The 16,545-nt window shown below is 37.6% G+C and overlaps 1 protein-coding gene across 6 annotated transcripts in view; it reads right to left on the bottom strand.

Moving 5' to 3' along the window:
* LOC309860475 (uncharacterized protein) overlaps positions 1-16,545 on the bottom strand; it is a 117,500-nt gene that overhangs the window by 52,049 nt on the left and 48,906 nt on the right. The window contains exons 1-2 of one of the 6 annotated variants that reach the window (XR_014309393.1): positions 4,020-4,074; positions 2,180-2,248 (exon numbers count right to left, since the gene is read on the bottom strand). The exons of 3 other annotated variants lie outside the window; for them this stretch is intronic. Coding sequence is in view for 1 of the 3 variants with exons in the window: in XM_082722616.1 (XP_082578742.1) it covers positions 2,180-2,248; positions 4,020-4,044 (94 nt within the window). In the remaining 2 variants the exon portion in view is untranslated. Of the gene's footprint in view, positions 1-2,179; positions 2,249-4,019; positions 4,078-16,545 lie in introns of those variants that run through there. 2 more of the 6 variants (XM_082722616.1, XR_014309389.1) reach the window with 2 other exon arrangements.

Below are 16,545 nucleotides of genomic sequence, written 5' to 3'. Positions count from 1 at the left end.
CTGACATCTGTTCTTCAGACACATCAGGGGTGCAAATATTAAACTGCAATTGTAAATAGCATGTTATCTTCTCAAACCAAATCAGCCTCAATTTAAAATATACAGAAGTTTTAAAATATAACAGAAGTTTTACATAACTTTAATATATTTTAAATTGAGGCTGAGAACAAAGAGACACACATAGATACAATGTATATGTGGAGACTTCACCAAAGGGATCAAAGTCAAACATAGGCTGATGGTCATTGTTATCAATGGTAATGGAAAAGACACCTGAAAAAAAAAGGCAAAATTCAAACAATAAGGTATGAAAACCCATATAATGTATCTGCATACTTATACAAACAAAAATAAGATAAAAACTAGTGATAGAAAATGGGTTAAATTATCTGAGTGTAGATAAATCTGGCTTGGTAGAATGTTGAAGACTTTCATTTTCAGGGTATTATTGGTTGAAGGATTTAACATCTAGTGTTTTGACTGTTCATGAGTAGAAATAGTCATGATCATTTGGTAGTAAGAGAACCATCTTCTGATCTCGATGGAATGAATTCCTTAAGATGGAGTTCCTAGAGCTCCAGGAAAGTTATAATTTTCCTGGGGAAATATCTAGGCCATAGGAAATTCATGTCAAAAACACAGAACATCCTCAAACCCTCTGTTATTCAGGCAGATATTGACAGGTAAATATTATAACTTTATAGGCTCAGTCTATGTAAAAAAATTAAAAAAAAAAAAAACTTTCGCCAAGGCAATTCTCCCTATTTTGGGTGGATTTTTGCTTTTGTTTTTGTTTTAGCCAAAAAACTTGAAGCCCTGTTCTTACCTGCTCTGCCCTAGGATTGATAAGTGTCCTGTACCAAATACTACCCAACCTAGGGAGAAATTTCAATAGGCAGTCACTTTTGATACATCTTTAATAAATAGATTTGAGTCTATACCCCCCAATATAGCTATATTCATATTTATGAAGCCCTTTGATTAGAAGGTCATTCCCTTGGGAACTTATTAAGAACTTCCTCTTGGGGCACCTGGCTGGCTCAGTCAGTAGAGCATGAGACCCTCGGTCTTGGGGTTATAAGTTCAAGCCCCATGTTGGGTGTAGAGCTTATATAAAAAAGAATAATAATAATAATCCCCTCTTAATTTGTAAACACCTCTGAGAAAGATAATTTGTCATCTCACAGCTCAATATCAATGATCAAATTACTGAGGGAAAAGAAAAGAGCATTCATATGGGATTCGCAACAAACATTAACTACTTTTACCTATGGTTGCCCTTGCCATTCTTTTTGATGCAAATGTGTATCAAATAATTATATAAATTATAGATAGTAACTATCAATGTGAGACTCTGGATTGTTTGCACGTTTTAGCTTGTTTAATACATTCCGCATTCCTAGGACGTAAGCATTATTTATTACCATTTTAGATCTGAAGAAACTGAGGATCAGAGGAAAAATAACAAGATGATTCCTCCTTCCCCATGTATTTTCTGAACACTTTCTGGAGGTCACCCCACGGCAATAATCATACTATGATTTTTGGTTCACCTAACTGTCCAAATAGATTATACCCTGCCTAAAGCCAGGAGCCACATCTTATTCCTTTCTGCATCCAGAATACCTAATAAGATACTTAAAATGTAATTGCTTCTCAATAACTGATACTCAAACATTCAAAGTTAGGGGACGGCTGGATGGAAGAAGTAGAAGGGAGGACTAGAAAGGAAAGATGGTTTTAAGTCAACCAACGGTGGTGGGTGCTTTTTTCCCGTATGTTCTTTTTTCTTTTTTTTTTTAAGATTTTATTTACTTATTTGAGAGAGAGAGAGAAAGAGAACAAGCAGGGGAAGAGGCAGAGAGAATCCAACCAGACACCCGGCTGAGTGTTCTTTCTTCAATTTCTTATATTATATATTTCTTATGTTCGTTTGTAGTGGCTAAAAGACATACTCTAAAGAAACTGCCTAGATTTCAGTCTTGGCTCTACTTCATGCTATGTGCAATTGGGCAAGTAACAACTTTTCTAAACCAGTTTCCTCATCTATAAAACGGGGATAAGAGAAGTATCCACTTTTTGTGTTACAGAGAGCAGTAAATGTGATAATGCAAGGAAAGCTTTTAACATGATGCCTAGTCCACCAGGACTATTCTGATCATGAGAGGATCAAGGTCACCTTTCTCCAATAATATCCTGATGTTGCCAAGTTTTTGCTTATTTCCTTTTCTGTAATTAAAGGACTCTCCTGTAAAGAAAACAAAAAAATTAAAACAAACAAAACAAAACCAAAAAAGCAAATCTCCTCATAGAGACTGAAAGTAAATTTAAAGTAAGTAAAGTAGAAAGGATGGAATTTGTTGATGAACAAATTCAGCTGATGTTTCAGGACAGGAAATGCTATCACTTGTGACCACACAGCAGTACTTACCTCTTGTATTTCCCGCCTGTAGGAACTCCTGGGACTGTGGGATCATGACCTGAACCAAGGCAAACGCTCAACCAACTGAACCACCCCAGCCCCCACTCTCATTATTTTCTTAATTTAAATTCCTAATGCAATAAAAGATGGATATTTGAATCCAAGAAAATTAATTCAGAATCTAACCATGGTCTAAGGATTATATGCTTAGAAGAGTAAGCATTAAAAACCGAATCACGGGCACCTGGGTGGCTCAGTGGGTTAAAGCCTCTGCCTTCAGCTCAGGTCATGCTCCCAGGGAGCCTGCTTCCCCCTCTCTCTCTGCCTGCCTCTCTGCCTACTTGTCATCTCTGTCTGTCAAAAAAATAAATAAATAAAATCTTAAAAAAAAAAAAAAAAACCTAATCACAAGCATTATGGTCAAAATACTTCATGGGTCTTCTACACATATGGAACAATTGCACCACCCAAAAATTTGCTGCAACTGTTAGGACACACCAGATGAGATAATCATAGTTTTTAACAACCAATATGACCAGAGAACTGGCAGTCATAACAGATGCCAGATTCAATGAACCATAATGTCAGGATCAGCTGATCAGCAGTCCTGACCACACCCATAATAAATTTTATTAATTTATTCTTTACGTAATCAAAATAGTTAATAAATCACTACTTGCTCTGATGCAATTTAGCATTTGGTTTGTTCCACAGATGCTCAGAATCTTGATCATTTCTAGTTTACGGTTCCCTAAGCGCACTAGACCATGTGAATCAACACTGATACCACACATATGGCAGCTTCTTGCTCCGCCAGTAACACAAGAATGGAGGCAAAGTGTGTTAGAACTCTTATATTAAACCTCTCTTAGATTTACCTCCAGTGCCTCAAAGATTTACCAAAACAGTAATAGCTACTCAAAAGAGATTAGTCCTAATGGTACTGGATGTTGGTTTATCTCAGAAGTTTATTTCATATGTCCAATATGTCCAGGGCCCCTTTGCCACCATAAATTTTAGAGTCATTTATAAGAAACAACATTATATTACATATTAATACTATTAATTATAACCATCAATTGACCATTAACAACTACTCTTTTAACTGCTAATAGCCCACATTTCCAGTTTATCATTCTTTATGTCATGTAGGACATTTAGAAAATCAACATGGTAAAAGTTTTAATAGACCAAGCATTGGTTACACAGTATCACTCTGGTGAGGAAAGATCATGAAAGGAATACAAATATTTTGAACCTAGTATGCATCATATGTCAACATTATATATATATGTATTTTTTCCGTATCACCAGAAATATGGTTTTCCATATTATCATGCTTAACTATAAAACTCTTTCCTAAGCCAAATCATACTCTTTGGCCCCTTTGTTATTTTTGAAAATTATAAGTTGATTCTGTATATGAAATAATGAAGAACAAACAGCAGTCTGACTGGTGAAGAGATACTGATGACCCAAATGGTCTTTACTATTATTTATTGCTTCAGTCACTTGTTTACAAACCTGAAGAGAGAATATCTCTGGGTGTCAGTATAGTCAGGTAGGAAATACTAACTAGTAGATAAATAATAGTCACCAGAAGTAATGCAGTTAATATGCATCTTGGAATTATCTCTCTGGGTTCTTCAGCTCCCCTATAACACATAAAAGAGCAAAATCACAATGAGTACAATTCTGTCTTGAGTTTATCTTTAAAACTGATTTATGCATTAATTATTGGGCTGGATTCCTCCAATGCACCCAGGCCACCACCACACTTACTAAAACACATACACACAAACATATTAGTGAACTACTACACAACTATTGCCTTTCTAAGTTCAGTGATAAGTGCAAAAAAGGGGGGAAATTTTCTTCATTTTCCTTAGAGATGGTAACATTTCTGAAGAAAGTCACAAGAATGAAAATCAAAACTGATCCCATAGAACCCTGTATGGTTTGGGGCCTACCTGTGTCTTCAGCCTCAGCTGTTTGGTAGAAAGCATTTAGTCTGGGAAGTAGAATTATGATAGTGAGCAAAAACAAACAGGGAGCTTAACCTCAAGAAGACAGATGCAAGGATTAAATGATCACATAAATAAAAGTGATAATAGTGACTGTGGTAAATATCTCTATGATAAATATGTGGTAAATATTAAAAGAGTTAATGGTCTTTGAGAATATATTATATAATAATTTGATGATCTATCTGTGTCATAGGCCCACGGGCTGTTCTTCGATTTCTCAAAAGTGTCATGGCTCCTGTACCCATTCTCTCATGTGGAATGTTCTTTGCTTTCCTAGTTGCTGAGCTGACACTTACTGTTCCTTCAGATCTCGACAACATAGTACCTTCTCCTGGGAGCATAAAAGAGGAAGCTCCCCTTGGCTAGCAAAAACCATCATAGCATACATTTTCATAGCATATATGAAAAGAGTAAAAGAATCAGTCATAAATTCTCTTATCCTGTAGGCTCTTTGCCTTCCCTTAATGTCACTATTAAGTGCAAAAAAGAAAAGAGGTCATGATTTAGCATCATAGGTAATGGATTTTCTAAGATAGTCTTATTCTCAAATATTGTCCCATTGGTCACTCCGTTTTCCCCAATTCTGCTATTCTGTAAAAATTATCCCTGACATAAAGAACTGAACATTATAATCATGTGTATATAATGTGACCCTGTGCCCTGGCTACTGGTAATAAAACTGTGTAGACCTCTGACTCACTGAAAGCCAATCACTGCCAGTATACAAGAAGATTCCTCTTAAGAATTTGAACCAAATGTCAATGATAGTGAGCAAAAACACCGAGAGAGAGGAAAAAAGCAACATAACATAGCAGAAAAGAAAGATGGCTGATAAATCTACTTTTTAAGTCATAGAGCTTCCCTAACTCCTGTTGCTCCTGAAGATTAGTTGCTCAGGTGTTCCTTGAAATACAACATTATTCTTCCAACAAGTTCTTTTATGGTTTAAGCCAATGTGTGTGGGGTTCTGTTATATAAAGACCAATCCCCCTGATAATAAATATCTGTAATTTGACATATGTCAAATCTGTTTTATCTGCATCTGCCCACGGGTAGAATGCACTACCCATGGTGTACACTAATATGAACTGATTGAGCACTTAAAGAGTAAGAAATTTCAGTGTTCTCAGCTAAATTACGTCTGAAGCATTTACTAGTAGGCTTCTGGACAATTTATTGACTATTAGGTTTCAATTTCTTTACCTGTATATGGGGAGAACAGAAAATATGACAATAAAATTCCAATCAAATGTCTAGCACTTAATAAGTTATTAATGACTATGGTTATTAGTCAAAGGTTTTGAACAAGGAAAAGGCAACTTTTAGGATTAACTACACTTTCCTCTGGGCTTTTTACTCTTTCTTATTATGTATTAGATTTACAGAGAGTAAGGAATGTAATATAACATAACATAACATAATTCAAGTTTATAATAGTCAGCGAATATCCTTGGTGTTGAACTTAGAAGATAGATGTTCCTACAAGATGCTAAGTCAGCTGCCTACATATCACCATTTTACAGTTAAAAGTGTTACTTGGAACTTCACTGTACTTAAAGTTTATTAAGTAAATTAACAATCCTCGAATACTGAAATCCCTCCTGCTTTTGTTTACTGCCAGCCACTTGTAAAGAGTTCTACAATAGTTTAAAGGTTAGTAAATTTTGTGAATCTATTTTCAGCAGACAAGAATTATCTAGCAGTGAAACATCTCTGGCAATGGAACAAGATGAATAAAACAGAAGCCAGAGACATCTCTTCTAGCCTTATAAGAGAGAGTGACGAAGTAAGATAGAGAGAGAGAGAGAGGGAAAGTCAAGCTAATTACGCTAGCCTCTCAAATTGCAGTGGTACATTTAATCACAAACTGCTTAGAAAAGTAATCTCCTCTCACGGCGTTCTTATCGCAGTACTTCACCGTTTAACTCAATGCAGACTTTCTTCTCCTGTCCAGAGTTCACCAGTGACTTTTTACTTAGTGAAATGTCTTCTACTCAGTCCTCACACTCCTCAACTTCTCAAGCCCTTCACCGGGTTGATTACACCCTCTTTTTTGGAACATAGAGTGATTTTCTTTCGTAATTCTCTCAAACTCTTCTGGTTTCTTCATTGCATCTGCTTTCTCCACCTACCCCCTTAAAGTTGCGTTCTCCAGTCTCCAACCCTATGCCATTTTATTCTACTTCTTTCTATATACTTGCCTTAATAATCCTATCTATAAACCAACTCACCAGATGGAAACCATTTTGCAACCACCCAAGGTTACACGCTGTGTCCTGCAGTATTTCTGGTCTCCACGGGCTTCACTCATAGTATTTTACTGCTGGAATTTTTTTGTTTAAGATTGTCTTTATTTATTCAACAAAGAGAGAGAGCACATGGAGGGGGAGCATCGGGCAGAGGGAGAAGCTGTCTTTCTGCCAGCTGAGCAGGGAGGGCGATGCCAAGGCTGGAGCCCAGGACCCTGAAACTTGACCTGAACAGAAGACAGATGCTTAACCAACTGAGCCACCCTGCTGCTGGAATTTTTTGAGCTCAGTGAAAGTTGCCACCTTTTGATAACACAACAAAGGTATTCTTACCATCTACTGAATTCTCACTGTAATCACATTGTTCTCTTATTACCACTTACTAAATTCTATTATGCCATTGTTTATAAGCACAGAATTATACTGATTTTAAATCATAATGACCATTTTTTACATGAAGGAGGAAAAAAAAAAATTCCAGAGGGGTGACGAAACTTGCCGCAGCTCATTAAGTGGCAGAGGTCAGACCAAAATTTAGATATTGCCTTTTCCATTAGACTACTAGCCTCTTTAGGGTAAAAAGTATATCTTACTCACCTTAAGGAACTACTACAGGGTTTTTTCAAAAATACCCAATGTTTAAAAAAATATTTGCTGACCAAATTATTTAATACTTAAGGGACACATCAGTGACTCAGGGGGTCTTATGATTAAAAGAAATATGTGCTTAAGACTAGAACGTACTTCATGTTAAAATGTCAAAGAAAAGAACTGGTAAAAAGGATGAAGTTGAAAAAAATGAAATAAACAGGGGCACCTGGGTGGCTCAGTGGGTTAAGCCTCTGCCTTCGGCTCAGGTCATGATCTCAGGGTCCTGGGATTGAGTCCTGCATCGGGCTCTCTGCTTGGCGGGGAGCCTGCTTCCTCCTCTCTCTCTCTGCCTGCCTCTCTGCCTACTTGTGATCTCGCTCTGTCAAACAAATAAATAAAATCTTAAAAAAAAATGAAAAATATGAAATAAACAAATAGGGAATTTCCCTGAGGAGGTGAGAGGGAAAGAAGAGGGTTCAAAGGAACAGACTGATCTCAAAAATGAAGAGAGAAATCTTTTGTCTTGACATTGAAGGGAAGAGTGTTAAATCCAGCCTGTGAGCAATTATATTTATGATTCTCTTCTCTTTAAAAGTACTTAGGAGCATAAGTGTGTCACACCCACTCACAACACAAACAAAGTCTGGCATTGGATCACTCCTGAGGAACATGTCCATAACCCCAGAATTCATCCATTAACAGAAAGGAAACTAGATTAACATGGAGATCCCATAAATGTGGGCCCAGAAAAGAAAGCTGAAAAAAAAGAAGTCATTCAATAAAACAAGCATTTTTGAATGAATGGGCGAAAACATTAAGATTGGGTGATAAGTGCAAGACTGCCATATTCTGACTCAATTTAGAAAGTAAGAAAGAAAAATAAACACTGAATCATCATGTATTTAAAATAAAATTCAAAATATATTTAAAAAAAATGTACATTTCACATTGCATGCAGTAAGTCATGACTTGAGATTTTCTTTCTCAATGAATTGGTAATTACCTGCTATAAATGTAAAACATCCTCTGCCTGAAAATGCAAAATATCTTTGGAAAACAGCATCTATAAACTGGAAGTCTTCTGGAAAATCAGTATCAAAAGAGTTCTGAAAGCTTTCTACATTCTCTTCCTTCCTTTCATCAGCAGTACTGCTCTGCTTAAGGAAATAAGACCGAGTAGGGCCATTTTCAGCCCTAGGCTGTCTGTCTGAAGCCAAATCACCTCTTTCACACCTCGACAATTCAGAATTCCCACAGTCCACAATATGGCTAGTGCCAGACATTTCTTTGGTAGCTCCAGAGCAGAGCAGCTAGAATAAAAAGGCTCAATGCTATAGTCAGTGAGGAGTAGGGCTGGCACCTAACCCTGGCCCCAGAAACAAAGCTGTCCAGATATTCAGGAGAGAGATCAAGTTGTCAGAACATCTTTTGAGAAAATATTGAGCTCCTCTGCATGGGAAGGTTATACCCATCCCTGCTGAGCAGAAAGTGGTCATCATGGAAAACAGGGCACAGGCAGCCTAAATACACAAAGAAAACCCCACATTTATGCAAGAGTACTTCAGTGCCCCTTTGGGGGGGGGGGTCACAAAAAGTACTATACCAATGGTATTAATGACTAAAAAGCTTGTGCTCCTGCAATATCCAATCATTCTCTAGAGTTGTATCTTCTTCCCTTTATCCATTGTAATTAAAATATTTAAAAAATATATAAACCATAATTTCTAAATTTTTCTGCCTATATTGCTGAAAAAGGATGTTCATAGATTCTCTGAAATAAAAGTGTTGTCCTTTTTACTCTATATTATTAAATGCAGCCTATTTTCAATTGTTAACAAAATGTATGTGATGCATCCAAGTAAAATAGTGTAAAGTTGATTGGAAGGGTTCAGTTTAACTTGTTTCTAATTATTATCAAAATAATACATTCAGGGACGCCTGAGTGGCTCAGTTGGTTGGACGACTACCTTCGGCTCAGGTCATGATCCTGGAGTCCTGGGATGGAGTCCTGCATCAGGCTCCCAGCTCAACGGGGAGTCTGCTTCTCTCTCTGACCTTCTCCTTGCTCATGCTCTCTCTCACTGTCTCTCTCTCAAATAAATAAACAAAATTTTAAAAAATAATAATAATAATACATTCAGATGGAAAAAAGGAATTTCAAAAAACAGGGTATTAGAACAAAGCAGGAGTTTCTTACTCTATTTCACTCTTTCCCAAACACATTCTAGTTCTGTTCTCTGGGGACAAACCATTTATGTATGGTATTAGTTCTTCTTGGTAGTTGCCTCCATAACTCAGAATAATACGAAAAGTCTTTTTTTAATTCACAAATATCTAAACTTTGGAGAGAGTCTATTAACTTCCTCCCGTAAACACCGAGGAATCAACTCACTTACTTTTTTCTTACTTAAACTACTTCTTCCTCCCATTTTTTATCATCAAGCTCTTAAGAAACAAAGTATTCACCCTTCATCAGGCTCATGGAAGCCAATTAAAAAGTGGGAGAGTGAAATTCCTTGCAACATTAAGACTGTCCCTTAACGGACCATCATTCTGACAGCCTGGATCACATGCAGAAAGATGTGAACCGGAAGTACAGGAGAAAGCCTGACCCCACAGACAGGGGGAAGGAAGTTTCTGAACATCCGAGCAAGGCCTCGGCCTTAGTAGCTCTTATATACATTGATTTTATCATGCAAAGCTTTGCTCTGAGGATCTCTAAAACCTTATACGCTTGGGACACACCACCAGTCTCAGAAGTAAATTATTTTCAAGTTATCCTTTAAGAATGAATGAAAACAAAATTGCTTCTGTTTTCATTCTGGTTATGGCTATTTCCTGGCAGACTGCATCCAAGAAAACCCACTGAAAATATTGTATAGATCTCAATGAACATGATCAGGTCCTCTCCCAAAAGAAACCATGCCTCTCATCCGGTCCCAGAAAGCAAAGTCCTGGGAGTGAGGGAAGGAGACCAGAACGCTCACCTTAAGAAGATAGAAACAAAGTATGAGAAGGAAACCAGACACAGAGAGACAAGTACTATATGATCTCACTTCTATGAGAAATCTAAAATAGATTCATAAAATCAAGGACTGGAATGGTGGTTATCAGGGGCTGAGAGGAAAATGAGAAGTTATTACTCAACAGTCATAACATTTAACCTAAATAAAATGGATAAACTCTAGAGATCTGCTGTACCAAAGCATACCTATGTTCAATAATAACGCATGATAAAAATTTTTTTAAGGGACTAGAGCTCATGTTAATTGTTTTTATCCTAATAAAATGTTTTTTAAAAGAGTAAAATATAACTTAACTCATTTAAAAAAAACAACAACAACAACAAAAAAACAAAGTAAGAATAGGAGGCAGAGTTAGCCAATGTCCTGCCCATCCATCTCCCACCTACCTGCTGCTTTCAGGAGAGATAGTGAGGGAATCCATTACCCATGCTCTGAATCTCACAGCAGGAAAATAAGTCCAGAGAAAGAACCATGGCTTCCAAATAAAAGTGTGGTAGCTTTGTGGTGTGTCACTTTGACTAAGCTGAACTACATTTACTCTCAGTTCGAATGGACCATGAGGATGATTCTTGTGTGAGATTTAAAGTACCCAAGTGCAGCAGCAGTTATTTTGATAGTTCATATTGACAAGGAACGCTTCCTTGACCAAACTTTAGTCAAGCCCCACTAAGCCCTCTTCTCAACTAAGCTGCATCCCTGACCTGTTGAACACAGTTTAGGAAGAATGCCCACACCCTTGATATCTAATCAAGTAACTCTTAGTAATTTTCCATCCACTGACCCCCTCACTCTGCCTCATTGACTTTGCTATATTTGGGGTTAGGCTCAGTTCTAGACTGAAGTCTCTCTTTTCTCTACCTCAGTAGCTCAAATAAAATAGGTTCTGCCATTTTTAATAAGTGTTCTGTGCAATTTTTCTGTTATAACATATATTGTCTTATATATAATAGGCTACCTCTTTTCTGTAGTTATCATGGGTCCAGTGGCTTACTTCACTGGTAAGAAGTGGTGACCAAGCCTTCAAGCACTCCACCTTCACCAAGATCTTCTTCCAGCTTCACCAACTTCAGGTTCAAGTAGGTGTTAAGCTCTATGATGAAGGGCCAACTCCTGCAATATAGCCCAACCATCAAGGATAATGGTAATGAGAACTGACACAGATTTCAATTCATTCTCATGGGTTCCAGCTTGTTCTTGGTCTTCCCTCCTTTACATCTGACCTTCCTTCTGGATGCTTGAACTTTAACTCCTACGAGTGGACTCGAAGACAGTAGCCTTAATAGAGACTAATTAATCGGCTCCTACAACTGGATAATGTCAAATCTCTATAACAAAAAATCCTTGCAATTATAGAGGTATGTAATTAGATAGAGACAGCTATTTAGCTGTGTCTGATACAGACACAGCTGAAGATATAAATAGGTATATATGTAGATGTAGATACAGAAGTAAATGAAGATATGGGTAAATAAACAAAGATATAGATACAGATTTCCTCATGGTTCTGCAGCTCTGATTGATACCAAAAGCAAAAGACTGTGCCATCTCATGCATCCCTGGAGTCCTGCAGTATTCAGATATGTCTGTGATTCTGAAAATTAAGAATATGAAAAAGAGACTTGACCTGGAGTACCAATCCCCATCTCGGCTTTCTCAAGACTAACAGAAATTCTCCAAACTCAGGGAAAGCACTCTTTAAACAGTATCCCCAGTCTGAGGGGCATGCACTTGAAAATCCTATGTGGTACTAGTACATCAAAAGGGAAAATGTGCAGATCATCCAATATTTGGTTCACTGACACAGCTCCTGCAGAGCCCAGAGGAATATCTTCCACACAGCATATACATAGGAAAGCTTAGCCATTGGACAGAAACTCTAGAAGGCTAAACAAGAAAATGCCATGCCTGTGCCTTCTTACACATAACTTAAGAAACAGGAGACTGGAAACTGCAGAGGAGACATTTCAAAGAACATCAAATTTTACAGTGACATGCCACCCTCAAGGATTTGCAGTGTTATTCCTTTATCTTTATTTTTCTTTTTCTATAATTGATCTGTAAGGGCCTATTTAGCCAGAGCAGGCCCACCCCGGTTGAACTACCATTTTGTTGTAAAACTTAAATTGACCTTGCCCCCGGCCAGGGAACTTATTTAAAAGCAAGTCCCTGAAACCAGTCCCACCTAACAAAGTCCAAATACAAGGGTGGGTCAGGCCAGGTGTAGGTATTCAATCAGTGGGGACGCATACTCTCTCCTAGCTACCAAGGAGAATAGGCTCCACCCTTTGGGCACCTTTTGGGCCCCAATTCTGAACTAGGTGATAGGCTGGTTCAAATGTCTCCTAGGGTAAATTGTAATTCAATTGGTCACCTAGCATCACTGTGGAGTTTCCTGTGTGTGTTACAATCTCATTGGCCACCTGTGTGTGGCCAGGTCCAGCCACATGGCCTTTGCTCTATAAAAATTAGTCTGGAAAGCAGGAAGGGGTTGTCCTCTGTGAGGAGCAGCCCCGACCAGTCTGTTTGACGAAATAAAGCTTTGCTTGACCTTTGCTTTGTATCAGTCTCGCTCCTTTAATCACAGACCCATTATTGGGGTACCCAATTTTGGGGGGACCTAACAGACCTACTAAGACAAAATCTGTCATGATGGCAGATCGAAAGGTGTTGGTTTAATTGAATGTATATCATTAACTCAGTTGTACAGATATGCAAAAAAAGCCTTAGAGAAGTTCAGGAATGTGTCTAATTCATGTGCCTCTAGTTCTGTCTTATTCCAGAGTCCATAATCTTAACTCTTTTTTTTGTCTGAACTCTACTTTATTTTACTCTGACTTAAAAAATAACTTTGATAGCCACAATGGCAGATCGAGGATCCCCACTTGTCTGCTCTTTAATAAAACCAGCAAAATGCTAGCAAGTTTGTCAAAATTAACCTTTAGTTTAGAAGGTAATATAAGACTTGTAACAATCTGAGGAGAGTTTATTCAAGAAAAATGTCGGGGGGTGGCTGAGCCTAGGTGGCTCAGTAGGTTAAACAACCAACTCTTGGTTTCAGCTCAGGTCATGTTCAAGGCTGAGATTCTCTCCCTCTCTTTCTGACCCTCCCCTCATCATGCTCGCTTTCTTGCTCTCAGATAAATAAATAAAATCTTTTCAAAAAATAAAAAGGAATAAAAATAAAAATTAAAAAAATATATAAAAATTTCTGCACTTTGTGAGTTTTTTAACTTGGCCTACTCCCATCCGCCTTTTTCCAACTCCAAAGCAACCTTGAAAACCAGCAGCCCTGCTATCACGGTTGTTGTGCAAACCAGCAGTACGGCTGACACTGAAAAGGGACAAACCAAGAGCACCTTGAAGAGTACCATCTCCAATGCATTCTTCTCCTGTGAAGATCTCTTATCTTTGTAAAACCCCCATTTGCAGGGCTTTGAGATTACTCAGAGCTTCCTCTGGGAAAATCCCTGTCTGTAGGGCATTTGTCTGAAACAATCAAGGGCAGTTGATTAACACAACAACTACCTAAGGCAGCAATGCCAGTTTAATAAAAAAAAATACCAGCCTAAAATTTAAAAGGCAGATCCAGAGGAAGAAATGTCCAGAGGGCCTTTGAAAAGAGCTCCCATACTTCTGAACATCTAGAAGGCCAGTACTTGTTCAGGCCCATCCAACGCCCGGGAAAGACCTAACAGGGCCCAAATCCCTTATCTCTGGCTGACCTTGAGGCTGTGTAAACAGGAAATGAAGCCTAAGGCAAACTAGTGAATTGCCTTAGCCTCAATATACACACACAAGTCCTTGGCAGATTGGAAGAACTGCTGTTTCCAAGCATTTATGGAAACCTCTGAGCATTTGTTAGCTTACTATCGAAGCTGCACAGTAGAAAATTCAGTGGTTGTGCACTCCAGGGAATATAGACTGTATCAGGTTCCCAAGGCTATAGCAATAAGTACCAAAATCCGAATGTCTTAAAACAATATAAACTCACTGTCTAGTTGTTCTAGAGGCTTAAAGTCCAAAATCAAGATCTCAGGAGGGCCATATTCTCTCTGACAGCTCTAGGTAAGAATCCTTCCTGCTTGCCTCTACCTTCTGGTGATTTCTGGCAATCCTTAGTATTTCTTGATTTATAGATGCAAGACTCCAGTCACACGCTCTTTTTGCCCTATGTATCTTTTTTATTTTTTTTAAGATTTTATTTATTTATTTCACAAGTAAATGGAGAGGCAGGCAGAGAGAGAGAGAAAGAGGGAAGCAGGCTCCCTGCTGAGCAGAGAGCACGATAGGGGACTCGATCCCAGGACCCTGAGATCATGACCTGAGCCAAAAGCAGCAGATTAACTCACTGAGCCACCCAGGCGCCCCTGCCCTATGTATCTTCATATTGCCTCTCCTTTGTGCCTGTATTTGTGTTTAAATTTCCCTTTTTAAAAGGATACCAGTCATATTGGATCAGAGTCCACCCTAAAGGCCTCATTTTGTCTCAATTACCTCTGTAAGGAACTTATTTTCAAATAAGGTCACATGCTGAGGTACTAGGTGTTGAACTTAAACATATGTTTTTTGAAGGACACAATTCAACCCATAATATAAGTTTTATAGAATTAGTCCAGGAAAGTGATTAAACACAGACACACACACACACACACACACACACACCAGCCCCAATAACACCAACAAACTATGGGAACGGTGGATCTGATTTTCAGAGGTGCCACATTATATTATCTGACACATCCAGTTTTGATAAAAACATAAATGATTCATAAAAGAAGCAAGAAAGAATGGCCATACACAGGAAAATAAGCAGTCAATAGAAAATTTCCCTGAAGAAGCCCGGATGTTGGACATACCAGATAAACATTTTAAATCAGTTTTCTCAAAAACATGTTCAAAGAAATAAAAGAAACTGAATTTTAAAAATGAAAAGAAAGTATAGGGTGCACCTGGGTGGCTCAGTGGGTTAAGCCTCTGCCTTCGACTCAGGTCATGATATCAGGGTCCTTGGGATCGAGCCCCCCATAGGGCTCTCTGCTCATCAGGGAGTCTGCTTCCCCACCCCTACCTCTCTCTGCCTGCCTCTCAGTCTACTTGTGATCTCTGTCAAATAAATAAAATTAAAAAAAAAAAAAGAAAAGAAAGAAAGAAAGCCATCTTGGGACACAAAATAAATAAATAAAAATCTTAAAAAAGAAAGTATGGCAATATCTCATCAAATAGAAAAATATGAAGTATTTTTTTAAAAACCAATAGAAATTCTGTAGTTGAAAAGTAAAATAAGCGAAATGAAAAATTCAGTAGAAAGACTCAAAATCCAACTTGAGCTGACAGGAAAAAAAAGAATCAGTGCACTTGAAAATAGATCAGCAGGGTTATACAGCCTAAGGAGAAAAAAAACAATTTAAAAAATGAACAGAGCCTCAAAGACCTGTATGATACCAGTAAACACACAAACATATACATATAATGGAAATACTAGAAAGAATGAGGAGAAATGGGAAGAAAACATATTTAAAGAAATAATGCCGAAAACTTCCCAAAGTTGAAGAAAAATAGATGAACCCCAAGTAGAATAAACAGAGGTTCACACCTAAGCACATCATAGTCAAACTGTAGGAGGACATAGACAAAGAAAGAATTTTGAAAGCATTAAGAGAAAAAAACAACTTATCATGAATAAGAAATTCTCAATGAGATTAATGCTAACTTCTCATCAGAAATGGAATCCAGAGGCAGTGGGATGAGATATTTAAAGCACTGGGGGTGTTTGAGAGGAGGACCACTAACCAAGAATTCTACATCCAGCAAAACTATTTTGCAGAACTGTGGGAAAAATTAAGATATTCCACTGTAAACAAAAGCTAAAGGAATTCACAACCATCACTTCTGTCCTAATGGAAGGCTTTCAATCTAAAATGAAAAGACACTAGAGGGTATCTGAAATCCACATGAAGAAATGGAGTATCAATAAAGTAACTACATAGATAAACACAAAACACAGAACAAATGAAATTTTGCAGCTTCTTTTTCTCCTGTCTAATTTAGAAGACAACTATATAAAACAATTAATATAAACCTGTATTGATGGTCTTATAATGTACAAAGACGTAATTTGTATCACAATACTATCACAGAAGAGAAGGAAGGGGATACAGTTGTATTAAAGCTACTACTGAAATTAAGCTAATATTAATCTAAGCTAGATTCTTATTTATTTATTTATTTAT

The sequence above is a fragment of the Mustela nivalis genome (assembly GCF_964662115.1).
Source record: "Mustela nivalis genome assembly, chromosome: 2".
NCBI lineage: Eukaryota > Metazoa > Chordata > Mammalia > Carnivora > Mustelidae > Mustela > Mustela nivalis.
The sequence above is the reverse complement of the archived record's forward strand: the minus strand, read 5'-3'. Positions and strand labels throughout refer to the sequence as shown.